Source organism: Charadrius vociferus, unplaced genomic scaffold, assembly GCF_000708025.1.
Source record: "Charadrius vociferus isolate BGI_N301 unplaced genomic scaffold, ASM70802v2 scaffold743, whole genome shotgun sequence".
Lineage (NCBI taxonomy): Eukaryota > Metazoa > Chordata > Aves > Charadriiformes > Charadriidae > Charadrius > Charadrius vociferus.
The window spans coordinates 733,303-758,644 of NW_009647747.1; the positions used below are offsets into that span (position 1 = coordinate 733,303).

A 25,342-nucleotide genomic window follows, 5' to 3' on the forward strand; every position below is an offset into this window, starting at 1 on the left:
CCTACGGGAAGCAGCACATGTGTTCGCTCTTCCTTTCTGCCTGGCCGGGAGCCGGGGCGGCGCGGGCCGGGGTCACGCCTCGCCTATTGATCCGCATCCCGCCGGCCCCGGCGCCAGCATCTGCGCCGCTGCCCGCTCCCGCGCCTGCTGCAGCGCATTAGAATAGAAATCCATAACGGAGCTGTGCTCAGCCAAGCAGGGGAAGAAACTAAATTAAATGGGATAAAACAATCTCAGATCGGGAGTTGGTGCCAATTCGTCTTGATGGAAGCTGTCGCGGCGGGAGCGGGGGTGCCGGGGTGGCCGTCCTGCGGGCCCTGCGCTGGCCGGGGCATCGGCCACCGTGGGTGCCATGTGCAGGCGGACCCTACGCGGCTGTTAATGAGAAACGGGGGTCTGCAGGTGGCCGGAGCGGGATAAGCGATTGCCAAACAATTAAAACTGTTACGTTTTTTGCTTTGTCTGTTACAGCCCTTTTTCATCCTTCTTCCTCTGAAGGCAGTTCCTATTGATTTATTTTTTTTCTTTCTTTTTTTTTTTTTCTCCCCTACCACTGTGAAGCTTTGTGTTGTTTTTCTCTCCCCTTCGGCTGGCACGCCGCTGTCGCAGCCTGGCTGCCCGACCCAGGCCGGGCTGCCGTGGGCTCTCCAACGCGGTGGGCTTTCTTGGAGGTACCGTGGGCTTCCGATGGAGCCCCCTGACTGTCATTAGCCGAGAGAGACGTACAGTGCCGCCCGCTAATTCACCCTTCGTTAATCCGCAGGCCCGATAAGTCTCATTCAGTGCCAGGTGGTGCCTTCCGACTTCTCGGCAAAGGTTTAAGAGCAGCACGCTGGAAGGAGGATTAAGGCTTCGTTATTTTTGTAGAGTGTACGGTAGGGCATTTCCTAGCGTGCTGGGAATTAGTGCTAGAGGTAAAAGGGAACTGTACGTGGCAGAGTAAATGAATACGGTATTTTCATTCCAATTTCTTCTAATGTTTTCTTTCTTTACTCCAAAAAAATAAAAAAAACCCACTTCATCTGCTTAGTGAAATTACAAATCCCCGGGGCTATATTAGAGTAGTGATGTAAATCCCGTTTTAGTTAAAATACATAATGCAGTGAGGTTTTTTCACTGTTCTTAAGAACATTTGTTAAAATAGCATGTGTAACGTTTTAGTGGAGGAAAAAACCAAACCAACTAGTTGGTTTAATGGTAGCTACTATTGTTACAAATGCTAGCTACAATTTGGTGAGAATCTGAACGTGATGATGGATCCTAAAACAAAAAGAAGCTTTTATATAATACAAATAAGTTATCCTAAAAATATTTAAAAAAAAACAAAAAAAGAAAATTACAACTTGTCACGCAAATTTAAAATTACCAAGAAGCAAACCAAGAATCACCTTTCACAAAACCCAGGCAAACACGGAATTCCATGGATCTTTTACCAATTGGTGGCTCTTTTTTTCTGTGAGACCTTGATGCTTTTTGAAGGGTGGGTTTCATTGAAGGACGGACCTTGCAGTAGGCGGCATTTAGACTTTTATCATGCCCTCTAGGTTTTGAGAAGTAAGATGGAATCATCTCTGGTAGCTGAAAATCCTGGGAAGGGCAGGAATAGTCCTGAAGACGTGACTTAAGTTAAATGGAAACCTCTCTTATTTTCTCTGGGAAACACGGTGTCGTTTGGAGCGTTAAAGACCAACCTTGCTTTTGCTTTTTCTCATATTTCTTACTTTTCACTTTAGGTTGTCTGTCTGGTCTCCCACAAATGAAGAAAATATCCACGTCGTACGAAGAGAGGCGGAAGCAAGCCACCGCCATCGTCCTGCTGGGCGTCATCGGGGCAGAGTTTGGAGCTGAAATCGAACCTCCAAAACTTCTCACTCGACCACGTAGTTCCAGTCAAATTCCCGAGGGATTTGGATTGACTAGCGGTGGATCGAATTATTCCTTGGCGAGGCACACGTGTGAGTAACACAGGACACCGTTTCCCCTCGCGCTGGTGTTTGGGGCAGGGAGGGAAGGGGGTTATTTGTCTCCCCGGCCGCAGGGGACAACCAGCCCGGTGCTCCTCTAGCGTCGGCCAGTTCTTCTGCTGGAATTCTAACGTCCTCTATCCTCCTCCCAGTTAAACCAAAAACCTTGCATTTAACACTGTATTTATGTCATTCATTCTTTCGTTTTTTTTATCCTGAGAACATCCCTTGGGTTAGTAGAGAAAGAGGAGGAGAGCGTCAGCGCTCGCCCTGCCTCCTCCATTGGCTGATGGCCATTTTCAGCCCTCGGGAGGTCTTGCTCTCGGTGAAGTTGTTCCCCCTGTACGTGAGCACTGGTGAGTTTGCTCACCTCACACACGGACATTTTGGGCTGTGGATCAGTAGGCTGTAGAAAAATGGACTGGGTGATGAGGAGTGTGCGTAGGGGAAAGCGTGCGAGATGTCTGATGTAAAAAGGCTGATGAATTTAATGGAAAAGGGTGGAATTCAAGGTGTGCTATATAAAATGTTACATTCTGGTCCTGCATTAAAATTAGTACTGTAGTGTTGATGTAATTATCCTTAGTATAGACAGTAAAAGCAATCTTACCGAAGGCGGTTACATATCTAGGCAGCGACTATTTGGTTTTAGTAGTGCAAAATCTACTAGAAGCAAATGCAACAACAGCACCCTGGTTCGTACAATTATTTTGGCCGGGTTCCTGAGCTTGCTGCTATTTGTCTGGGTTAGGTGGAGTCTGGCAAGAGTCCCCTTTGGCATCTCTGTGAGATCTCTCTGAAGCGCTACAGACTGATTGCCAGTATTCCTTGAAAAACCATCCGCTGTCTGGTTAGCCATAAAATAATTCCACAGCAGTGGGTTTCTCCTCCCGCACTGGCCCGCTCTTCACCTGATGCCTAGGCACTTTTGAGGAAAAGCAAATAATAAAGCGAGCTAATGATTGAAAACCAGCGTATTGTCTCAGCTCAAAGGTATTCTGGGGGAGAAATGGTAGTGATGATACAAGAGGGGGACTGTGCTTCTGTCCAGGGCGCCGGTTACGCGAGCTGGGCACACTTCTTCCGAAGCATCCCAAAGTTCAGTGCATCAAACAGGCGAGTGCTTGGGGGGCGCTGACTGTCCCGGAGCAGCGCTCTGTCCCTGCGGCAGAAGAAGTCTGGGAGGCCTTCTCCGCCACAGCATGACTGAGAACATGCTTGGCCTTGGTCTCATGTCTTGCGGTCCTGCTTGCTTGTCCTGGAGAGTGGTCTCACTCCCCGGGTCTGTACCGGGCTACAAAGACTTCTGGTCAGAAAAGGTGCAAAAAAACCTCATTCTTTTTTTTTTTTTTCCTAATAATTTTTTACTCCAACTCATTTTCCTAAAAATTATGCAGATAATGAGTTTCATAAGGATGATAAAATTTATATTTTTGTTTTAATGAAGCGCAGGGAAAGTGCTGCCTTTTTAGTTAGGCGGTAATGTAATACTCTAACAATACCTAAACACAGCTTTATTACTGTACTGGTACATTAAACATATTGTGGACCCTTCCCTTCTGCTGAGGCCCGTTGGCACGGGGTGGTTTGCTCCCGTGCTGCTAAATTCCCTTCGCCTCCGGGAGGGGCGGTGGCGTGCAGCCTGCCCGTGGGGAACGGTCCATGGCCCACCAGCTCCACGGGAGGGAGGTAGCTGGCACGCAGGAGCGCTGAGCCGGCAGCCGTTTCAGCCAAAATGTAGAAGAACACGTTCAGGAGCTCAAAACCATCATGGAACACCGCCTAAGTTGCTGGTGTAGGCGCAGCCTCCGTCTTCCATACAGCAGACGGTTGAAATCCATCTTCCGGACGGCTTCTTCCAGGGAGTTTTGAAAGGCACAGGAGAGGCTGGCTGAGAGAACCCGGACACAGCACGGTGCTCACATCCAGAAAATGGGCAGTCCCGGTTGTGACGGCGTGGAAATGGAGGGTTGGCCGTGCAGCACTTCCCAAACCACGTCAGATTTCTGAGAAACCTAGGGAAAGGTCTGTCGTCATTTTTTTTCAGCTGACATCTTCATATAACTCACTTGTAGATCCACCGCTTTAGTAAATGGGAGTGTTCTGTCAGCCCTTTGCAAGCCGGAATCGCAAGTCTGGCAGTTCTCTGCTTCCTCTTCTTTTGCAGTTTCTTGCACATATACGGAACTCTGCTTTACAGACTTACTTGGTTTTTGTCGTTTTTTTAAACTGGGGTTATTGGGGGGTTATTTTGGGTCTTTATTTGTTTTCTCTTGTGTTCTGCATTATTGCTCATTTTTGGTTTCTAAGCTATTTGTCTCTTCAAATGGTATCGGGGAATGAAAGGGTGGAGAAGGCTTTCCCGTGTCTCTGGATGAGCCAGCGCGAGGGGTTGTCTGTCCTCGGGTGGGCAAAACGGGTTCTTCCTTGTTTTCCTGTTACAGTGCGAGGCTGAGTCAGACTTCTGATCTTTCCGGGCTGGTATTTGGGCACAGAGTCAAAATAGGCTTTGTTTGTCCTTTAGAGTTTCCTAAAACAAGAGGATGCTGTTGCCTTTATTAGACTCTGAGCAGTGCAGAGTGCTCTCGACGTTGCTTGGAAGCTGTTGGGGATGCAGAGAGCAGCTTTGTCTTCTCTAGTCTTCCGATGGCACACTCCACAAGCGAAGTTGATTTTGTTTATGCTTTGCTTCCAAAAGGCTGTGGAGCCTAACGTTGCCTAATCTGCCATGGAAATCAAATCCTATCATTTCCAGCAACAGCGCCTTGTCTTTGCCGTTCTCACAGCTATATAGGTCCGATAGGAGCCCGTTGTTGGTGGTGTCCCTTCGTCAGGAGCATGGCAGAGACGCTTGGACCCATCTTTGGTCCTCACAAGTTCTTTCCTCCAGTGTCTTTGTTTATCTATTTGCATGTTATTTTCATTACGTTAGGCTTAGCGGAGTTACAAACTCCTGCTTTGACCGCCTATTAATCATCATCTCAGAAATACCGGGCAGCGCTCTGGCTGAGTGGTAGATCGAAATTCAGGCTTTAATGTAGATGAAGCTTGACATGCTAAATGCTGAAGAGTTAGATCAAGGCTTCAGAGTAATATTTGAAATAGATCAAGAGCCAGGGGAAGATCAGAAACCAAGACTAGTTGGAGGAAAAAAATGCAGGAGATAACTGGGTTATGCTTTTGGTTGATGACGGCATTAGCAGAAAACTTGATCGTCTTCATCACGTTCTACGTACAGCTCTCCCTTACTACGGGAGTTCGGTGTAAGTCAGTATTGCTGTCCTGCTGCTGGCCACCTCGGTGACAGCGGTCCCAGGAACCAGCCCTGGCCATTCCTCCCCCCCTTCAGTCTAAGGCATCATCCCTTTCTTATCGTTGTATTTCACTATCATATGCTGAAACTATATGCTGTGAGTTACCCGAAGGAATGGGAGAAATCACACATAGCCTAAAGCCACAATATTTTTCCATTTCAAAATAAGTCATCAAAACGAATTACTTCTTCATTTACACTATTAATGTACACAGAGTTCTTGCTGCATAAATTGTGCACATTGTGACTTACTGTATTTAAGAAAATAATAATCAGGGTGATGCCTTTTTGAGAGGGTAGAATTCTCTAGAAATCCACATGGTGACCTTGCCTGACACCCTGCATTAATCTCTGTTGCCCTTACAAATAGTTCATGAGATATTTAATTATAAAATGCCACCCAAAGAATTTCTCATTACTGATGCACCACATCGCACTTAAACTGCAGCTAATGCTGTGTTTATAAAGTTAATGGGCTGATAAGTCGGAATGACTGTTCCGTCCTGAATATGAAAATACTTGATTCTGTTGTTAATGCAGTGTATTTTTCAAAGCATCTGCCATCAATATCGTTATTAATGAGAAGCGCTTTGCCCTTTAACTCAGTCAGTGTCACACGCGACAGCGTGTTTACAGCATGGAGTTATTTATATTGTTTTTGCAGGCTGCATGTACGTACGTACTTCCGGAGGGAATGTCAGGGTTTCCACCTTCCATAATCCGTGGCGGTCACTCCAGTTTTGCTGGGTTTGGGAATAATAAGCTGGCCAGCGGTTAGGTTCCTAATGCAGACTCACGATACCATTTTTCATTTTTTAATGATGATGTCCCAAATCTATAGCCACTGACCTTCTTGCCTGGGGGGCAGGAGGGGGAGCAAGTGAAATTTCTGGACCGAAATAGAAATAGACGTGTCTGCGTAATGGGGTCGGGCTATAGTGCCGGCTGTTGGGAGGCTTTTGCCGTTACAGAGCCGTCTTTGTAAAATGCTGCACCTTCGAGCAGTTGCCTTCAGAGTTTTCAGCCGTGTCTCTGGAAGCCCTCAGCCAAACCGATTAGGTCAGTAGGTTAGGATGAAGAAAACATTTCTTTTTCAAAGTAACTGCAATTTCAATAACATTGGAAATTTGGCGCATCTCTGTTTAAATCTAGGATTTGCCGTTAAGGATGGAGCTTCTGTGTTCGGTGTGTCTGCCGCGTCCTTTTCTGTCTTCTGCCAGGGCTCTCTGTCCCAGCTGGGGAAGAGGGCAGTGCTGCGGGGGTGAGCGGGCTGGGAGAGGATGAGCAGTGTGTGGGGACAGTCACCGGTCACGTCTCTAGTTGTACTGCGGGACTGCTGCCATACGGAGTCAATGGGATACTAATTTTCCTCTACTTTGGATTGTCATCCTGCATTATTTACCCCCTGATATTCAGGCTTCGCCACTCACTAGTATCTTCTCAAAGTCTCATCACCGCAGCCTCTGAATGCCTTTTCGAAGCAGTATATTCATCTTCACAATATTGCTGTTGCCGCTGGAGTTGTGACTGCGTATGTTCGAGAGAGGTTTACCTTTCCAGACGCCCTGTGGCTTTGCAATCCATTTTTACGCGTATGTAGGCACACCAGAAGTGGGCGAGCACAAGATCACTCGGGGTGCGCAGTCAGGTATTTCATGGGCTCTGTTAACTGGGGGGTTCCAGCATTACCGAGTTTTGCATAGTATCCCAAACGTATTTCATCCGAAAATAGAATTTAACACAGGATAAACACGAGCCTCTTGGTGATGACGGGATTTTCTGCCCCGTCACCTCCCTCGAAACCTTTTCTAATGTCTTTTGATCCATTAGTTCTGTCGTGTGAAAATACTCAAGTTGCCACTCCAGCGAGGAGGAGAGCGCTGCGAGGAGGAGGTCGCTCTGTGCTGACGGTACGCACCCGCTGCGGAGCCGATAGGCTGAGCTGGCAGCAGCAATTAATACCGACGAGCCAGCGCTCGGGATCATCGCTTACAGAAGCAATAAATCAGTTGAGCACCTGAACAGCAGCCTTTCAGGGCAAATTAGGCAAACCGGCTCGGTAACTTAATTTGAACACCACCAAAACCACAACAGCATGATTAAAGCAAATAACTGATTTTATTGTTCATAACGAGCCTGCTAGCAGCACGGACCATTTTCTTGGCTGTTTTTTTTCATATCAGTTATGCAGAGAACCGCTCAGATTTGCGTGGATCCCGTGGTTCGAGACGTTATTCTCCTTATTTGGATGTGTACGTTTCAGTGACGATGCTGTGAAATTCAGCGGACTAGGAAGTCTGAAGTGTGCTTTTCTTCCTTGAGTTGCTGTGATTAGATCTGTCTCGGAGAATTTTGTCCCTGAAGGGGAAAAAAAAAAAAAAAATGGAAAAATGGTGGTTTATGAAAATCTATATCTTAGCCTCAGAGATAATATTTAGAAAAAATAGTCAATCTGTATGGCAGAAAACAGTCAATCTTTGTGGCAGATATTATGCCCTAATTTAAATCTGGTGTTCGGCTTTAGCGACAAAATCAAGTCTTAAAAATTATGTTCACCTTTTTGCCCAAGTCCTGTAGGGGATGAGTGATTTAGATTATGTATTTTCAATCAGAGATTTCTTTTTTGCATGTTTAATGTTCTGGTTATTGTAGTGGGCTGTGTCTCAGCAAACATAGATCTCTCTTCTTTGCGTTTGGACTATGAGGATGCCTCAGCACCAAACAAGTCCCTGTCAGTTGTGTTCTCTACCGCTTCGTCCCCTCTGTAGGTGAAGGCTCAGCTTGGAGACTTGATACACCATTTGGGGGTAATAAAAATTCAAGAGACTGTATTTTTCCCTCCCACTTCAGCTTTCCAGAGTCCTGCAAGCTATTTGGACGAGCCTCAGGTCATTCCCCAGGAGGGTGTTGGTGTCACACCCCGTGTCTTGGTGATGGCCGTCCGTAACCGTCTTTGTGTCCGTGGACCTTTTCTTTACCCGCTTTGTTTCCAAACGTTCGAGCACGAGCTCTCCTATGAAATACTGGGCAAAACGCAAACGCTTCCACCAGAGAACACTCATGTTTCCATCTAGTGCGAAGGAAAGCAAACCAGCCTGGCTTTTCCAGGCAGCAGCCCCGCGGGACCCAGTGTGCCGCTGTGTGCGAGTGGACGGGGCGCAGCTTCGTTAGCCGGGGCCGGGAGAGGCTAAACCCGCCTTGGGAAGATGCCCGGGGCCGGGGCACGGGCCGAGAGGAGGCGCAGGCTGGAGAACACCGACGTTGGACGCTGGGGGGTTAAAGCTCAGCCCTCCGCGCTGCTCCCGCTCCTCCCTGTGTCCGGTGCCACAGCGGTGCCGTTCCCACGGCGCTTCACAGCCCCTCCTGGAGCCGGGGCGAGATGCGCGAGAGCGGAACACTGCCGGAAACCTCACAGCGTTTGAGAGGTGTATCATTCCTGATTCGAGCTCTTATGAATTCAGGCTCACAGCCATGTGTTCTAATGTCCTGAGGGAAATGTATGTACAAGAAGCAGCTGTAGTTCAAGAGGAGAATACCGAGTAAATGTAATATCGGACTAGCGGGATGTTCCATGATTAATTTGAATGTTTTTTATTACCACGTGTTTGCAAGTGTGTACGCGTTTGGACTCCTCGGAAACAGCATTTATGTAAAGACCGCAGTCCGGTGGTCTGCGCTGAGCAGGTCTGCCGGGGCCGCTCAGTGTGCCGCCCCGCGGCGGCAGCAGCCGGCACCCGCTCCATCGCCTGGGCTCGCCTCCCCTCCCCGGCCCCGGCGAGACTGGCTGCACCACCAGTCCTTGCCCACCGGTACCTGACTATTTGAAAGCAGTTTCTCTACTATCAATTTTTGCATATAGGTGGGAAATTCAGAAAAACATATGTTCATTTTTTTGTTTATGCAGCTATTTTACTTCTTTTTTATCGAGACGCTTCTTGTCAGAGGAACGGAAGAGATGCTGGCAGTACTATGCGTGTCTGGAGGAAGGTGTGGTTTCGGCTCCAGGCACAGGTAACACGGAGCCGACCGCAGGGCTGCTTACCTGTTTGCTGTGCTACACCGATTTTATACTTTGCAGCCGTGGTTCATAATTGCGACGGATGCTTTCTGGCCGCAGCCCGTCGTGATCGGGCGTATTATGTGAGATTCATTCTTTCCTTCCTGATGCGGGTGGTGAAAGGCCCTCTCTATTGGAATCTGATTACAATTTCCATTTGGCAGGAAGAGCCGAGCGGTTGGAGGCTGATGAAGTGCGCTGAGTGCCACTGACGGCACAACCACCAGTAACAGCCTTCAGTAAGACAGATCATGCACAGAGTCCAGATTATCCTTCCGTGTTGGTCACACAGATGTTTTAGCCGGGATAGCTGTGCTAAAGGGAAAAGAGGAGTTCTTTCCCTGAAAAAACTCTCAAAACCAGTGGGTTTATTTTGCTGTGTTTTATATGGCGGATACCTGCTCTCTGTGTTCCATTTAGCTGTTCAACACGGCAGGTAAGTTGTATTTAAATGTTACAGAGGGCTTAACCAGCAAGCAGGAGCGTGCTTGAGCGTTCAATTACCTTATCTACACGCGGTCTTACCAGCATAAAAGACGTGTTCTTTATATGTCAAATGGGAAGACTAAAGCTACATACGCTTTTTGCCATTCGGTGTCTGTATCTAAGAAAACAGTGGCCAAACATTGTCAATCAATAGTTTGCATGTTTAAAAAGAACACTTCAGAGTAACTTCTTTATGAACTGCTGCTTCATAAGCTGTGACAAGTCAATAAATCAGCCTGTGCTTGCCTTTGTAATGAGTGAGATGAAGAGAAACTCAAACTAATTTAATTCATCATCCCAATTAACATTATTCCTTCATTAGGGTTGCAGGTGCCAAGCTGAGCATCCTTACCTTAAAAGAGGAGAGGAATCAGAGTTGTACTATCTTACAGATATGTGCGATAAGAATAATCGCAAACACAGGAAAACATTTGTGAGATATTACAGTTCTTTTAGGATGGAGAAATGTGGGAGAAAATACACAAAAATAAGTGGTGTAATATTGCTTTTGAGGCAGCTAGCAGGGATTTGGATTTACAGTGAGTGGGTTGATTATTGCTTAGTATTATAACTATTGGAAATAATTTGCCTTAACTGTTTTGGAGCTTCTCTTGACCTTTTTTTTTAATTAATAGTCTTTGCTGGGAGCTTTTGCATTTTTGGGGAAGAAGGTGGGATTTGCTGAGTAAGAAACGTGTGAAAATCGTAGTTGTCTCTGCGTTGCCCTTGTTCTGCAGAGAAGTACCGGCGCGTGTCGAAACAGCAGCCAGGCGGGAGAGCTCTGATCCCAAGGCACGCTCCGGCTGCCGCAGCCACGCCGGCGTTGGGAACACGGTCACTTTGGGGTGCTGCCAGGGTTCCCGTCTCGCTCCGCGCTCTCTTCCCCCGGGCTCACTGTTTTAGTAGCTGCTATATCCGTGGCTTATGGCGATAGGATTGGATGAGCAGTCCTTTCTCTAATCCAAAATGGCACCTCCTGTCTTCACATGTATGTGAGTACATACATGTGACAATAAATTTTGAAGTGTTTTATTTTACATACACTGTATCAGTGTTACTTCCAACTTTTCATCATATATGTGTTCTTTCCATACAGGCAGCAGACTTGCGGCATTGTGCAACTGGCTGTACTTAGTGCTTACAGTAAAAAAAAAAAAGGCAAAACCAACTTGTTTAAATATATAAATCCTTTGTTAACCTTGAATTTCTTTCATTTTACGTTTTATAAGCGGTCGCACTCATCTTTGTGAAATGTCGTAGCATAGGAGCAGATAATCAACTCAAACATGTATGACTTGAGTATGATGTTAGGGGTTGTCTCTGAGCTGACGGTCCACAGCTGGTTGGGATAAATTGCTATAAAAATTACAGTATCACAGAACAGCCCAGGTTGGAAGGGACCTTGAAAGATCATCCGATTCAACCTTTTGTGGGAAAGGTAGCCTAGATGAGGCTGCACCGTCATAGAATCCCAGGTTGGAAGGGCCCTTAAGGCTCATCTGGTCCAACCTTTCTTGGCAAAAGCACAGCCTAGACAAGATGGCCCAGCACCCTGTCCAGCTCAATCTTAGAAGTGCCCGGTGATGGGGAATCCACCACTTCCCTGGGGAGGTTATTCCAACAGCAGATTGTTCTCATTGTGAAAAAATTTCTTCTTGTGTTCAATCGGAATGTCCAGTGGAGTAACTTGTACCCATGACCTCTCATCTTTTCCATGTGACTCCTGGTAAAAAGGGAGTCTCCATCTTTTTTTTAGCCACCCTCTAAATACTGGAACATGGTGATAAGGTCTTCCCTAAGCCTTCTTTTCTCAAGGCTGGACAAACCAGTTCTCTCAGCCTTTCCTCATCCAACAGGCTTCCCTGGCCTTGGATCATCTTGGTGGCCCTTCTCTGGACCGTCTCCGGCCTGGCCACAGCTTTTTTGTGTAGTGGGGACCAAAACTGAACACAGTATTCCAGGTGTGGCTTGACAAGCGCTGAGTAGAGTGGGATGACAACTTCTTTATCTCTGCTGGTGATGCCCGTGGTGATGCAGCCCAGCATCCCATTGGCTTTCTTTGCCGCAGCAGCACACTGCTCACTCATATCGAGCTTGTTGTCACCGGGACCCCCAGGGCCCTTTCCACAGAGCTGCTCCCCAGCCAGGCCGATCCCAGCCTCTGCTGCACTCCTGGATTATGTTTTCCCAGGTGCAAGACCTTACGCTTCTTCTTGAACTTCATAAGGTTCTTGTTGAACTTCATAAGGTTCTTGTTGAACTTCATAAGGTTCTTGTTGAACTTCATAAGGTTCTTGTTGAACTTCATAAGGTTCTTGTTGAACTTCATAAGGTTCTTGTTGAACTTCATAAGGTTCTTGTTGAACTTCATAAGGTTCTTGTTGAACTTCATAAGGTTCTTGTTGAACTTCATAAGGTTCTTGTTGAACTTCATAAGGTTCTTGTTAGCCCATTCTTCCAGCCTATCCAGGTCTTCCTGAAGAATGGCTCTCCCTTCCAAAGTGTCTACTTCCCCACTCAGTTTGGTGTCATCAGCAAACTTCGTCAGGGTACACTTGATCCCATCATCCAGATCACTTACGAAGATATTAAATAGCGTTGAGCACAGTATTGATCTCTGGGGGACCCCACTGGTGACCCTATCTAACACCCTGTCCAATCACCTCTTGAAAACCTCCAGCAATGGGGGCTCTACCCAGTCCCTGGGGAGGCTCTTCCAGTGTATGATTGTTCTCATTGGAAAAACCCCTCTTTCTTGGGTCAATATGAAACCTCTCACAGTGCAGCTTGTACCTGTTGCCCCTTGTCTTCTCCGTGTGCTTCCTTGTGAAGAGAGCGCCTCTGTCCTCTTTGTAGCCGCCCTTTAAGTACTGGAGCGCTGTGCTGAGGGCCACCTGGGCAATCTCTTCTCCAGGGAGAAGAGCCCCGACTCCTTCAGTCAGTCCTTCAGCTAGTTCTTGTGTCCCCCGCAGCGTAAAGACGATGGCACGTTGTCTCGGAGTCCAGTTTCAACCTGTCTAACACAGCTGCTGCCGGGGAAGCAATCCATCAGCACCGGCGCTGGGCTGACACCGTCGTAACCTCATTTGGAGATCTATGTGTTGGAAAGCTAATCGCTGCTGGTGCGGTTATCTTCTGTTGCCGTAGTTACTGGTTTAGCCTAAGAGATGTTATTGCCAGCGCCTTTGTTTCAAGCTGTGGCTTGGAGGGGTTGTAATTCAAAATGTGTAGCGATAGCCAAAAAGAAAAGGAGCAGTTTTTCGCCTACGTCCTGCCCTTCGGAGAGCTTTGATTTCATCTTCAAAACCACTCAAGTGCACGCAAACGTAACCCCTTGCTCTGGCAATGCCCGGTCACTCAGGTTTTACTTTCTCCACAGATAAATCTAGTTGAATCAATGGCCGGGTTGCCCCGTAAAGAGCCTCACGCCGATGACATCAGCTGCAACACAGACCCGGCTGTAGGTGTGCTGCCAAAACGGAGGGGACAGGCACCTTGGGGGTGCCAGAGCCTGGGGAGAAGGGAGCAACCTCAAATAGCTGGACTGCCACGTATCACTCGCGGGGCTTTGCAGTAGTTGAAAACAACATACAGGTCGTCGCTGGTGTGGGCACGTTTATGTGTGGGACAGCGGTGGGGTGGCATCCCTGACTCCGCAGAGTCGTCGCCTCGGCTTGACTTCTTGCGTTGATAGTGCGTGTCTTCCGCCGCCGCGGAGGGCACGGCTTGTCCACACCGCTCCAGAAAGTTCCTTACAATTACGTGTAACAGGAGAAAACTTCTAAGATTAACGTATAGTTTGATCAGCACTGTGATGGAAAAAAACCAGCCACTTCCTATGAAATGGTGATCATTTTTATGGAAATAGCTTTATTTAGAAAACATTATATAATTTAGATTAAAATAAATAGCGTGGTTTAATGGAATTATGCAATTAACAGGAATGAAAATACAAAGTTTAATGCACAGTTATGACCCGAGTCATATTGGCTTTCTCCTTCCTGCTAGATTATAAACAAATTTTGGATTAAAATAATGATAGTTTACTCTTTCTATAGCACTGTAATATAATTTCATAGTTAGAGGAAGAATGCATTTAAGCCAGCATAGTTGAGTTCTCTCCATAAATTGAAACAAGTCTGATCTAAAACTCATTTACTGTCTTGGAAGAGAATTGATCTTGCTTTCACATTTGATTCCCCCACTGCAGGTTTTGAGAGGAAGAAAAATGGCATTGTTAGGTTGGTTTAACTAGACCAGAGTTGGAGAGAAAAGCCTGGGAAAGCGGCCATTAGAAACACGTTCTTCTTTTTCTGTTGTTTCCCTTTTTCTAACGAGTTATGCAAAATCTTACAGAATTTTAAAACGAATTAGGGGCAGCGTTCGTCTGGCCCCACTTCGGAAGGTTGTTTGCTGTCTGCTTGCTTCACATAAAAAGCAATCTATATATTATGATGCTGAATAGAAACAGCGGGCGTTTACTGCATCTAGGATTGGTTGTTCTGACCTGTTAAACCTCTGTTGAATTTCCACAAGTTACATGGATAACTAACACAGAGGAAATGTTCCCCTTAAGACTGAATAACGCTTCTGATGCCTTTAAGTCTTCAATGTGAGCGAGAAGACTTCCTTGCTCATCAGATAGGAGGCAAAAAACAGGTACTCTTTTCTTGTATTGTTAAAAAATGAAATCTTAACTGCCCAGGAAAGCACTGAGTTAGATATGTGCTGCAGAAGCACATTCGATGAGGAAGCATTTAATTTTCGCCACCCGGAGAGGCTGTTCTGAATTCCCGGACGAGCCGTGCCCGCGGGTGCGGTGGGAGCGGGGACACCGGCGGGACGCGGCTGATGGCGTCCCCCCGTGGGCTGCTCTGCTCCACTTACCCACATACATGAGAAAAAGGGCTTGGAACAAGTCATGACTGTCGTCGTAAATGTACATCTTTGCTAATCCCAACTTTTGCTCCTCTTTCAGCTCAAACAGCAGTTCGGAGTTACTGACAAACTAAGCAGGGAGTACATTTCTCTTGATATTTTGCAAAACCGTGTTACTTCTGGAGTGTTTGTGGCAGAAAGATGGTCCCTCCGCCTCCGAGGAGCGGAGCCGGGGCTCCAGCGGCTGCGTGCGGGGCGGCGCAGCAAAACCTGACTGCAGCACAGCGTTCAGAATTCATTCTGAGTGTCGCCCGGCGGCTGAAGCGGGCACTCAGGGCGGTGAGCCCCTGGGGCAGGGTGCCCCGAGAAGCTGTGGCTGCCCCATCCCTGGAGGTGGTCAGGTTGGACGGGGCTTGGAGCAACCTGGGCTGGTGGGAGGTGGCCCTGCCCTGCTGAAAACGAGTTCTGTAAAAATTAAGAAATTTGACGTTGAGTGTGATTGGGAAAAAAAAAAAAAATAATAATCTTCTCATCATTACCTCTTTGGAAAAAATTCTCCAAATAATAGGAGTAGTTAATTTTTAATTCAGGCCTAAAAATATCCTCTATCTGAAAGATGAGAGAAGATACGTAATAAAAATTCACTGCACTAGAAGTAGGAAGGAATTAAGGGCTATGGCTTTTTAAGTCAGCTATCCAAATTTATATTTCTGTCTCTCTGTGGATGTTTCACCCAGGTATATGTCAAATCAGGAAAATACCATCCAGAAAGGGTCACAGTTTGGTTAATTTGCTGTAGGAAAAACTCGATGCCTACGGACAAGGGGAGAGAGGACAGACTGAAAAAAATTACAGCTGTGGTTCTTCACTTTTTTTTTTATGTTTTACATAGTATCAGAAGAAGATGCAAAGCAAGTTAAATCACATTCTTGGAGTCCATCATTTTTATTTAGTTGGAACTTGATCTCGTGGCAAATTATGAGAATGGGAATCAGAGTTATCAGTGTCTCGTTCATGCTGGTGCTATTGATTTTTCTGGGCAAATTATTTAATTTTTTTTAATCTATCGGCAAAACGGGGATAACGATGCTGACTGATGTAATATGGTTAAAGCTCTTGAGATCCAGCAAGGAAAGACCTTTCCGAAATCCAAGGAGCTACATGCGTTGAAAATAACTGATAAGCTTTAGTATTCGTGTCGTATTTTCATTAATAAAAATGACATAAGGATCAAAGCCTCAAACCTTTAATCGAGTAAACGCATGGAAAAGTAGGCAGGTTTTTGACGTGCCGCTGGTGGCTGGATGGGATGTAGCTTTTTGGGGGTGCCTGTGCTGTCATGTGGAGTGTTTCCCCTGAGGGTATATCGAAATAGTTTCAGAGAACTGGCAGGTTTGCTCTCTCTGTCCTAAATGTTGAAAGGACTTCGGTGCTTCTGTCCAAAATTGAAGCCTTCTCTACCCGTTGAGTAAAATCCAGTCTGGGTTTGGTGCTCCTGATGACTCCCTTGTACTGACCCGGAGGTCACTTCTGTCCAGGAACAAAATCGCCGCCCTCTGCACGCTGGGTTACCTCCCGGACTGCTGCTTTGTTTCCAAACTCTTGGGGCGTATCTGTACCACTGCAGAATAAAACACCTGCAACTAAACTATATTTTAATAGAAATTTGTATAGGAATGTCATTTCCTGAGCTACATTTCTGCTAAGTTACCGCTTGAAGTAATTCCATCTAGTAGGCTGCACCCTAATGTTTAATGAAAGCTTTTGTTGGTTTGTTTCTTAATGACTTCTTCTAACAGAAACTACGTGGAAGTCATCAAAACTTAGTTTTTCCTAGGGCAGACTTTTTATTTTTTGCTTAGTCTGGTGTTACCTAGATTTCCAGCGAGAAAGACATCCCTCCCTCCTGCTTGTAGCCGTTCTGGAGCGTTAGCTGACGAGCCCTTCCGAAAGCAGGAGGAGGAGCGCGCGGAGTGGGGTCTCAAGCTGCGTTCGGCTTTGGTGGGATCTGTTCTGTCCCGCCGCTGTGTTGGCCCAAACTCCCGCTGAGACGCCTTTGGTGGGTCGTTCTCTTGCCCGTTTGGCGTTTGCGGGAGAGTGGGTTCAGGAGAAGGTGCGGTGCGAGCGCCGGCGTGGCGGGACCTGCCCTGGGCACCGGGGATCCGCGTCGGGTACCGCATCGCCCAACGGGCTGGAGGGTCCACAGCAAAGGATCTGCGCAGCCCCGATCGGCAGAGCTTTTCCGGGGCTAATTACCTCTTTACTGCGCTGACTCTAATGTGACATGTTTATTGCCTTAACTAACAACTCATTAGCTTAGTTGATGTTTTTGTCAATATTAATTCGTTCATTTAAGCCAAGTCAAAGCTTAAACAAAGATGTCCAGGCTGAGAAACGGGCAGCAGAATGACTTTTGTTTAGTTCATCTTTTCCCAGGGCTCAATTGCCACAAGGCAGGTGTCAGCAGGAGCGATGCCGGGAGGATTCCCGTGGAAAAGGCGGGCATATTTCATTACAGGAATGTTTGGGCAGTCACGCTTTTTAATAAGGTTCTTGGATTTGACCCATCAAATTCACACGAACCAGAGCTTTGTGGCCTGCTGTGTGCCGCAAGAAGAAACTTTTGGTTGGTTTGTTACACCCCCGTACAGGGTTAGCGCGAAGGGACTGGAAAAGCCTGTCTGTTGTTGGTTTTTCGGGGGGGGGAAATGACTGGCAGTTTAGTTCATAAACAACACGAGCAGCTCATAGCGCACCGTTCTGAAAACTAAAGAAAAACCGGGTAAAATCAGTAGGTTGGCTTTAGCATAAGAGCAAGCTAAATGAACCGTATTAAGAGGTAACAAATAATTATGTAGGTATAATGATAAAGTATATTTTTCTGGGCTTGTTTTAGCCCTCCTTTGCATTTTTTGTGTTATTATTTCTGTTAAAAAAAAAAAAGTCGTTTACCGAGGTGTGACACCGAAATGGTGAAAATGATACATCTTCTTGTGAGCTTTCAGGCAGCTCTTCCCAACATAGAGGTTTTTTGCGGGCCCTGCCTCAGGGAGGTTTCTGCTCGGGGGTAGGTACGGTGCTCACGTGCAGTCAAGTGTTTCTGCAGCAGAAGACCCCGGCACGGTTCCGGAGGTGCAGAGATCCGGCAGCAAAGTGCTCCCCAACAACATCCCCTTGTGCATCTCAGGCCGGTGCGGTGCGGAGGCTTTACAAATAATGTAATTCCCTTTCCCGGAGAGCGCATTACTGACCCCCGCGCGCCTGACGCTGAGGAGGTGTCGGTAGGAAGTGTATTTTGTAAGGAAGAAAAACCCGTGCTGTAAAACCGGGTATCTGGTCCCCAGTCACCTTTGTCCGGGCGCCGATGCTGCCGAGCATCCCAGTGAGAGTCGGGGAGCTGCGGTGATCGTCACCGAGGCTTCCCCCTGTCCTCCGGCAGCTCGTCCATACACCTCTTGCTCGTGCCTTTGTTTTCCCACTTTGGGGGAGGTTTGCGGGGGGAGAGCGGCGCGGCGGCACTCTCCCTGCGGTGACCGCGGCAGAGGGACGTGCGAGGCGGCCCGAGGCCAGCCGTGATCTCTCGGCGGCGGCCGCTGCAGCTGTGTCCCCAGACAGTGAGTTCACTTAAATTAAACGTCATCTCTGCCCATCACTGCGCTGATGTCATCGTGGTGTCGTGCAGGATTTTCATTACGGAACAGAGCTGAGTGTGGCCAGCAGGTGGAGGGAGGTCATCCTCCCCCTCTGCTCTGCCCTGGGGAGGCCACAGCTGGAGCACTGTGTCCAGTTCTGGGCTCCCCAGTTCAAGAAGGACAGGGAACTGCTGGAGAGGGTCCAGCAAAGGGCTACGAAGATGATGAGGGGATTGGAACATCTCTCATATGAGGAGAGGCTGAGGGACTTGGGTCTCTTTAGTCCAGAGAAAAGAAGATTGAGGGGGGATCTTATTAACGCTTACAAATACTTAACGGGAGGGTGCCGGGGGGATGGGAGCAGTCTTTTTTCAGTGGTGCCCAGTGACAGGACGAGGGGTAATGGGCACAAGCTTGACCATAGGAAGTTCCATCTTAACATGAGGAGGAACTTCTTTACTTTGAGGGTAGTGGAGCACTGGCACAGGCTGCCCAGAGAGGTGGTGGAGTCTCCCACTCTGGAGACGTTCCAAACCCACCCGGACGCTGTCCCGTGCAACCTGGTGTAGGTGCCCCTGCTCTGGCGGGGGGGTTGGACTAGATGGTCTCCAGAGGTCCCTTCCAACCCTGACCATTCCGTGATACCCATGGAACCATGGTTTCCTCCTTTCCGCTGCCTTTGGGAAACCCTGCAGTTGTAAGCTTCTGCGCTTTCGTGGTGAGAAAAGTCTTACAAACAGGTTTCCATGCTACGTGTTAGGAAACAACAAGGCAAAACCGATTTGGAGGTGTCTGACTGTCCCGTTGTGTCCCTCTCCGCACGGCAGGCAAGGCGCTGACGTTCCTGCTGCTGCAGCCGCCCAGCCCCAAGCTGCCCGCGCACAGCACCATCCGCAGGACCGCCATCGACCTCATCGGCCGCGGCTTCACCGTCTGGGAGCCCTACATGGACGTCTCCGCCGTGCTGATGGGCCTCCTGGAGCTCTGCGCCGACGCCGAGAAGCAGCTTGCCAAGTAGGTCGCTCGTTTATTCACTTAGGAAAAACTTTTTTTTTTTAACCTTTTCTTAACTGTAAAAATAGTATTTTTGGAAGGTATTTTCCACGGGTGTGTCTGAATACATGGATTTTTGTTCCATGGTTTCACAAGCCATCCTGTCACGACGGGAATTGTTTCAGAAAGTACATTTTGGATAAGGTGGTTATTTTATCAATAGCATCGCTATTAATAGCACCGAGGTAACTTGTAGATTTAAGGAAAGAAATCATAAACTCAATAGACCGCAGCCCGTCTCCAGGGTCAGAGGACAACTTATTAAAACGTCCTAAATCAAGATTTATATGGAATGCTGTCTCGTACCTCTGTTCTAACCTCCTTGAAATAAAATCTTTCAATTAGGTATCTGTAATTGGGGTTGGGGGGGGCAGATTTCATAAGGAAGTCTGACACTTTGACATAAAACACACAGCAAAAATCTAATATGGTTATATGATACAGTTACAAAAATGTAAATTATTCTCTTTTTTTGTGCGTGGAACTCTTAAGTGCGTATTTGTTCCGTTTCTAAAAAATTCCTATAATTGTACAACTTCTCGTTATGTGTACACAGGTATGTATACAAGTTGTTACATGTGTTATCAGTCACGCCATCAAATAATTACGGCTAAATCAAATAATTACAGCTAAAAGCGTAAGTGAAGTCATTCAGATGACTTGTGTAATAAAGGTAGTGTCTTGCCTGTTTTTTAATGTGGTTTGTGTTAAGCTACCGGATTCTCAAGTACTGCTATTTGGCGTTTATTTAATGTGTGCAACTTTGCAGGACACGAGCAGCGTTTTTGTTGAGTATCTATGAATTTTATGATCTGAGGCCTAAATGTAATAAATTTCAGCTGGCCCCGATTCTCACCTCAACAGTCTTTACTCACACCATTAATCTGATTAATGACAACAGGACTCTTTGCACAGGAAAGAGTTTTGCAATGCAGTCCTTATTTTTATTATTGTTTGCTGTAAAATTGATCATCTCAGCTGAAGTTTGTTCTAAATCTCGATCTGCACAATTTTTTCTGTATTTAGTTTTTATTAAAAAGAGCAGACCACTTAAACATGCAAAAGGAGAGGCTCTGGTTTCGATGTAGAAAGAAAGAGAAAATTAAAAAGTCACTGTAGGAAGCAACCACAGTAGGTTGGTTATATGGAATAACGCTGCCGAGGTCATCATAATTGTTTACTTAGGCGTTACTTTTACCATATTTCTTTTCATAAAATGCAGAGGTTCCTTTTTGGGCAGGTGGTATTTTGCTGTGACGTCTCTCGAGCTTCCTGCCTGTACCCGCAGGCGTGCGGGAGAGGAGAGGGAGATGTCGGCAGTACTGCAAAACTATTGCAAAACTGTGTTTAGCTGCAGGAGGGGGCTTGCTTAGCTTACAGATGGTCTTGGTTACAGCACGCAGTAAGAATATTATTTCAGGTATTAAAAAGGTAAAAATTCCTTAAACAGTTAGCCGGTTTTCTGCTTTATTCTAAGGCTATGGTTTGCTAAATCACAGTAAACACTGCTCTTTTTTGTCTTACTGGCTGAAACTGTAGAATACCCTTCTAATTAGAAATTAGTCAGGTGTTTAAACTATGTATTAATTTTTTTTTTTAGTTACTTTTCCATTTTGGTCAATAATTTCTTTTGCCTGTAGCAATCACGTTTAACGCTGTGAGCACTTTTATGCACCCATAATAGCATTTAACCTTAGAATTCGGTTTCGCATCGTACGGTTCTGAAAACTGCTCTGTTATGAATGAATTTTACTTTACAAATGTTTGTTTATAAACACATGCTTTTCAGATGCTGCACGCAATAAGGAACTGACCGGGGTTGTCTTAATACCACGTGTGCGTTTTATCATCCCTCTGTTAATGTTTCTGACTTCTTTTTTTGCATTATTCTAAGGCAGATATTACACATTTTATAGCAGTTTTAATTTCCTCAGGATTTCAAGACGGAATGATTGCTGTGTGTTGGGCGGTGTTAACGGAGAAACGCGTATGAACTGGATTAATATTGTGGTTTGTCTGAACTTCAATTATTTCCTGTAGTGTGACAAAAGAAACCAAAACGTTCTGCCTTCGCAGAGCGCCTCCTGAGCCCCATTGTATGGAAATGCGGACTTGGAGAAGCCAGGCGAACGCGGGGCTGCAGAAAGTCATTTCCATCTTGCGATTACACCCGTAGCTGTCATAAAGATTAGTATGGCGCTCTGTCCGCAGAGCACTGAATAAATGAATGTATCAGCATGTAGCCTTGAGGAGCCCGATGCAATTTTCATCGTGATAAATTGCATAATAAGCGAGAAAGTGTTTGCTTATTAATCCATAACAAGGTTTAGATTGAAAATGGCCTGTTACATTCATGACAGATCCAGTACCGACTGCAGACAGCCGAAGATGGAAAGAAACAGAGCAACAATGTGTGCAGGGGGTTAAGTGTGCATCTCGCCCTCCCGGTGCCCTGCTGCGCTGCCCCTTTTTGTGCCTGATTTACCATGTACACAATAACAGCGCACAGCTGCCTGGCTTCTCTCCCTGATGTTAAGAACGTTTTATGAAAGAGCTTTTATGTCAAGCTTCTGCTTTAAAAAAAAAAAAAAAATCACTTCACATTTATTGACCAAAAAAAAAAAAAAGCAGTGTTTTTCTTTTTTCCCTTCCAGATTAAATAAATATGGAGCTGTTATCCAAAACTCTGGTATTTAGAACCCCCCCCCCACTCTCCTGGTTCATCCCGGTCCCTAACGGTTATCTAGCCTGCCATGCCGAATGAAACTGCTCAGTTGTGAGCATTAAGAGTATTTTTCTAGCCTTTATTAGGCTTTGATTTCTTGGCACAGATGACAGTAGGGACCGCTGCTGTCTGTTATTTTTGCTCTTTGAATCACAAGCTTCGGTTTGATAGAGATTATGATACAATGTACCAAAATTAGCAAACTGCATTCTAATTGATCCATATGTTTATATGTGCGTGTACTAAAATAATTAGGCTAAATCTCTTCAGGTTTGATTGTGTTTAGGGGAAAACTTCACTATACTTTTATGTTGTTACAGATACTATCTGTGGAGCCGTAGGATATGTAGCAGGGCCACCCCTCGCTTTCAAGTACGGTGGAATGTTTTTAGACCACAGCCCAAACAGTTGCTGAAATGGAGGGGTGTAAAGGAGAACTGGGAGCTGGGTACTTGTTCCTAACGGGGATGTGGCATGCCGCGGCCACAGAACGTGTCCGCGTTGGTGCTGGTTCAGACCTTTGGCGGCAGGAGGGGAGCGCTCCCTCGGCACCCGCAGCCTCGGGGCAAGAGGAGTACCGCGCTCGCCAGCTTCGGCCGTGGAGGGAGTTTGGTCCCTCCCGTTCGTTCAGCCGCAGCCTCAAGGCTGCCCATACGAGCGGGAGTGGGGTGGAGGTCTCTTGATGTAGAGGTTTGGGATAAGTGTGGTGGGATATACCCATCTTCCCTTTTCCCTCCCTCTGACCTCGGAGCATCCCGCTGCCGCCCCCGACCAGAGGGGAGAGAAGGGGCTGAGTGCCCATCGTGCAGAGCGGCGGCTTTCCCTGAAAGGCGAGATGGCCCCGTCTCCGCCGCCTCCCGCGGATCCCGCTGCCGTCACGGCCTTGGTGGGGTCCCTCTCGCAGCTCCCTGCGACCAGCTGGGCCAGTGCCGCCTTCCCTCTTCGGCTCCCCTTAGCAAGGAGACACTAATCTCAGTCATTATCTTCTACGCTGAAATAATCCCAGTCTTGGTCCCACAGAGTTTTCATCTGGCATTGCTTTATGGAAGGCGAGAAATGTAGAGATCTGATTGCTACGTTTTCTGTTCATCATCATTGAAACCTTTTCCATCTGCCTTTGTCTGGGACAACACGTGCTGCCGACTCTTGCGGGGCCCACGGAACTCCTAGACCTCGGTGGGACAAGAGCAGAAGCCTGAGTGTGAACGGCGGTGGTTCCCTCTGCACGTTTGCTTTGCGTCCGCCTCGGGTTTGTTGTGGCCCTGGTGCAGCGTGCCCGTCCCGTCCTGTCCCGTCCCGTCCCGTGGGGCCATCCCCGGAGCAGGAAAACACAGCCCTTCCCAAGCGCCCTGGAAGGAGAAGGACTGCTGGCAGAAGCACGGAGCTTTTTTCTCTAAAAAAAAGTCCTGAGGGCTGGGGCTTTGATGGCTTTCGGGAGATAGTGAGCCCCTCGAACGCCTGACTTTGGCACCTCCTCCTCCCTGACCGTCGTCTTTGTCGGTGACATCCAGACAGGATTTTTTTAAGTTATATTCAAATACAGTTTTACAAGCGCGAGGCCAATGGGGACGTCTTTATTGTTGCAGCGGCTTTATTGGTTTTCAAATTCAGTAGTTCTAATGCATGCAATGTTGGTGAGGAATGGGAAAGAAAATTATAATAACTTTGGTTGGTATTTATGTGAATTCAGGTCTGTGAAATGGCGATCGATCCGCACCTCATCTTGTTGTTGCTCTGGAAAAATAGTTAATTTGGCAGAGAATGCTTTGACCACCCTGAAGTTCTTTGTTGCAAAGCATTCAGGTTGTAAGCTTTCACGTTATTAAATCAGATATTGCATCTAGAATTCTTTTTAAAGACACTTAAGAAAGAAATCAAGAGAAGGTGTTGTCCTCTATAGACACCCCTCTCTCTCTCAAAAACTAGAAAAACTAAAGAAATAAGTAATGTAACCGTTCAGTTATCACGTTGCTACCTAAATCCTCTACAAAATCATCAACAGACTTTGCAATAAGCCAGTTGAGTTTGTAAACTTCTGTTACTCTTTACCAAAAAACTAAAGGAGAAGAGCACAGGGGAGGAGGAGCCAATTGAAATGGTGCCCGAGAGGAGATTCTCGGTGCGTGTGGGGAAGCGCCGCCTCACGCTCCTTCTCTTACGCACGTTTGCGCATGAAGTGCTGGGGGAAAAACCACCTATTGTGCTCTCCATCCTGGCTCTGAAAATGTGGATTTCCTCCTGTCCCACCTCCAAATAATGTCATTGTAAAGTCTGGGGTAGGAAACGGCAGAATCGCTTCTGTTGAAGACAAGTAATTTTTCTGATTTAGCCCAAAAGAAGAGAAGCTCTCAAATGTTAATGTCACAAGGTGAATAGATGGATTAAGCCAAATATTTTGGGATTCTGAACCAGTGAACCCATGCTTTTGCTTGCCGTTTTGAGTCCGGTGGGGTTGGACTTCCATGGGCTTTGTGGCACAGCGTGACGGCAACACGGACGCTGTCTTCTCGGGGGGTTCCCTCTGTGAGCCTCTCCCCCCGCCACTGCTGCCCGTGCTCCTGTGCAGAAAAGCACTTCATTCTGCAGAGGAAGAGTAAACCCGTGTATGTTGTTTACAGGTTAATACCTTTATTGTTACTTAATCTCTTAGTAAAACAGCAAAGAGAAAAGATAGCTCCTGCTTGGTGGAAGTGCGGTCACAGGAGTGGGATTGGCCAGACTGTACGTTATAGGAATAATACGTTACAGGAAAACTTGAAGGTGGTTTAGAGCTGATCTGTGGTCTCCCTTTCCTTGCTGCAGTAGTCGCCTTGCAGAGAGATTCCTCCATGGGGCAGGTTGAAGGTTTCGGGTTAATCCCAACGCCCGCTGGTTCCCAGGCATTCCCTCCCCTCCTGTCAAAGCCCCGTTCCATATCGGAGCACGTTCAGCCCTGATTTCCCCGCAGCTCTTTCCCCGCCGTTCCTTCCCCCTGCAGTGCTGCGGTTCTGCTGTGGCGAAATGCCCTCTCCGGGGTGACCCGCGTGCCTGCCGGGCACGGGAACCGCGCTTAAGTGTGCCTGGCCACCGCGCTGGCTTCCCTGCTGTGTCCCCCTCGCTGCCCCAGCGCCTGTCCGTGCTGCGGAATTCTCTGCTCTTGGGCTGAGGCACGGGTCAGGCAGAGCTTTATACATACAAAGCTTTATACATCGGTTTGGTTTAATAAAGGCAGGAGATCGTTAGCTGGAGAGGTAC

General features: G+C 47.1%; 1 protein-coding gene across 2 annotated transcripts in view; it reads left to right on the top strand.

Annotated features, from left to right (window-relative positions):
- The window catches only part of WDR7 (WD repeat domain 7), a 109,720-nt gene that overhangs the window by 54,414 nt on the left and 29,964 nt on the right, over positions 1 to 25,342 (top strand). For both annotated transcript variants that reach the window (XM_009882031.1, XM_009882032.1), the window contains 2 exons: positions 1,734 to 1,955; positions 19,158 to 19,344. In XM_009882031.1, coding sequence (XP_009880333.1) covers positions 1,734 to 1,955; positions 19,158 to 19,344 — 409 coding nt within the window. The remainder of the gene's footprint in view (positions 1 to 1,733; positions 1,956 to 19,157; positions 19,345 to 25,342) is intronic.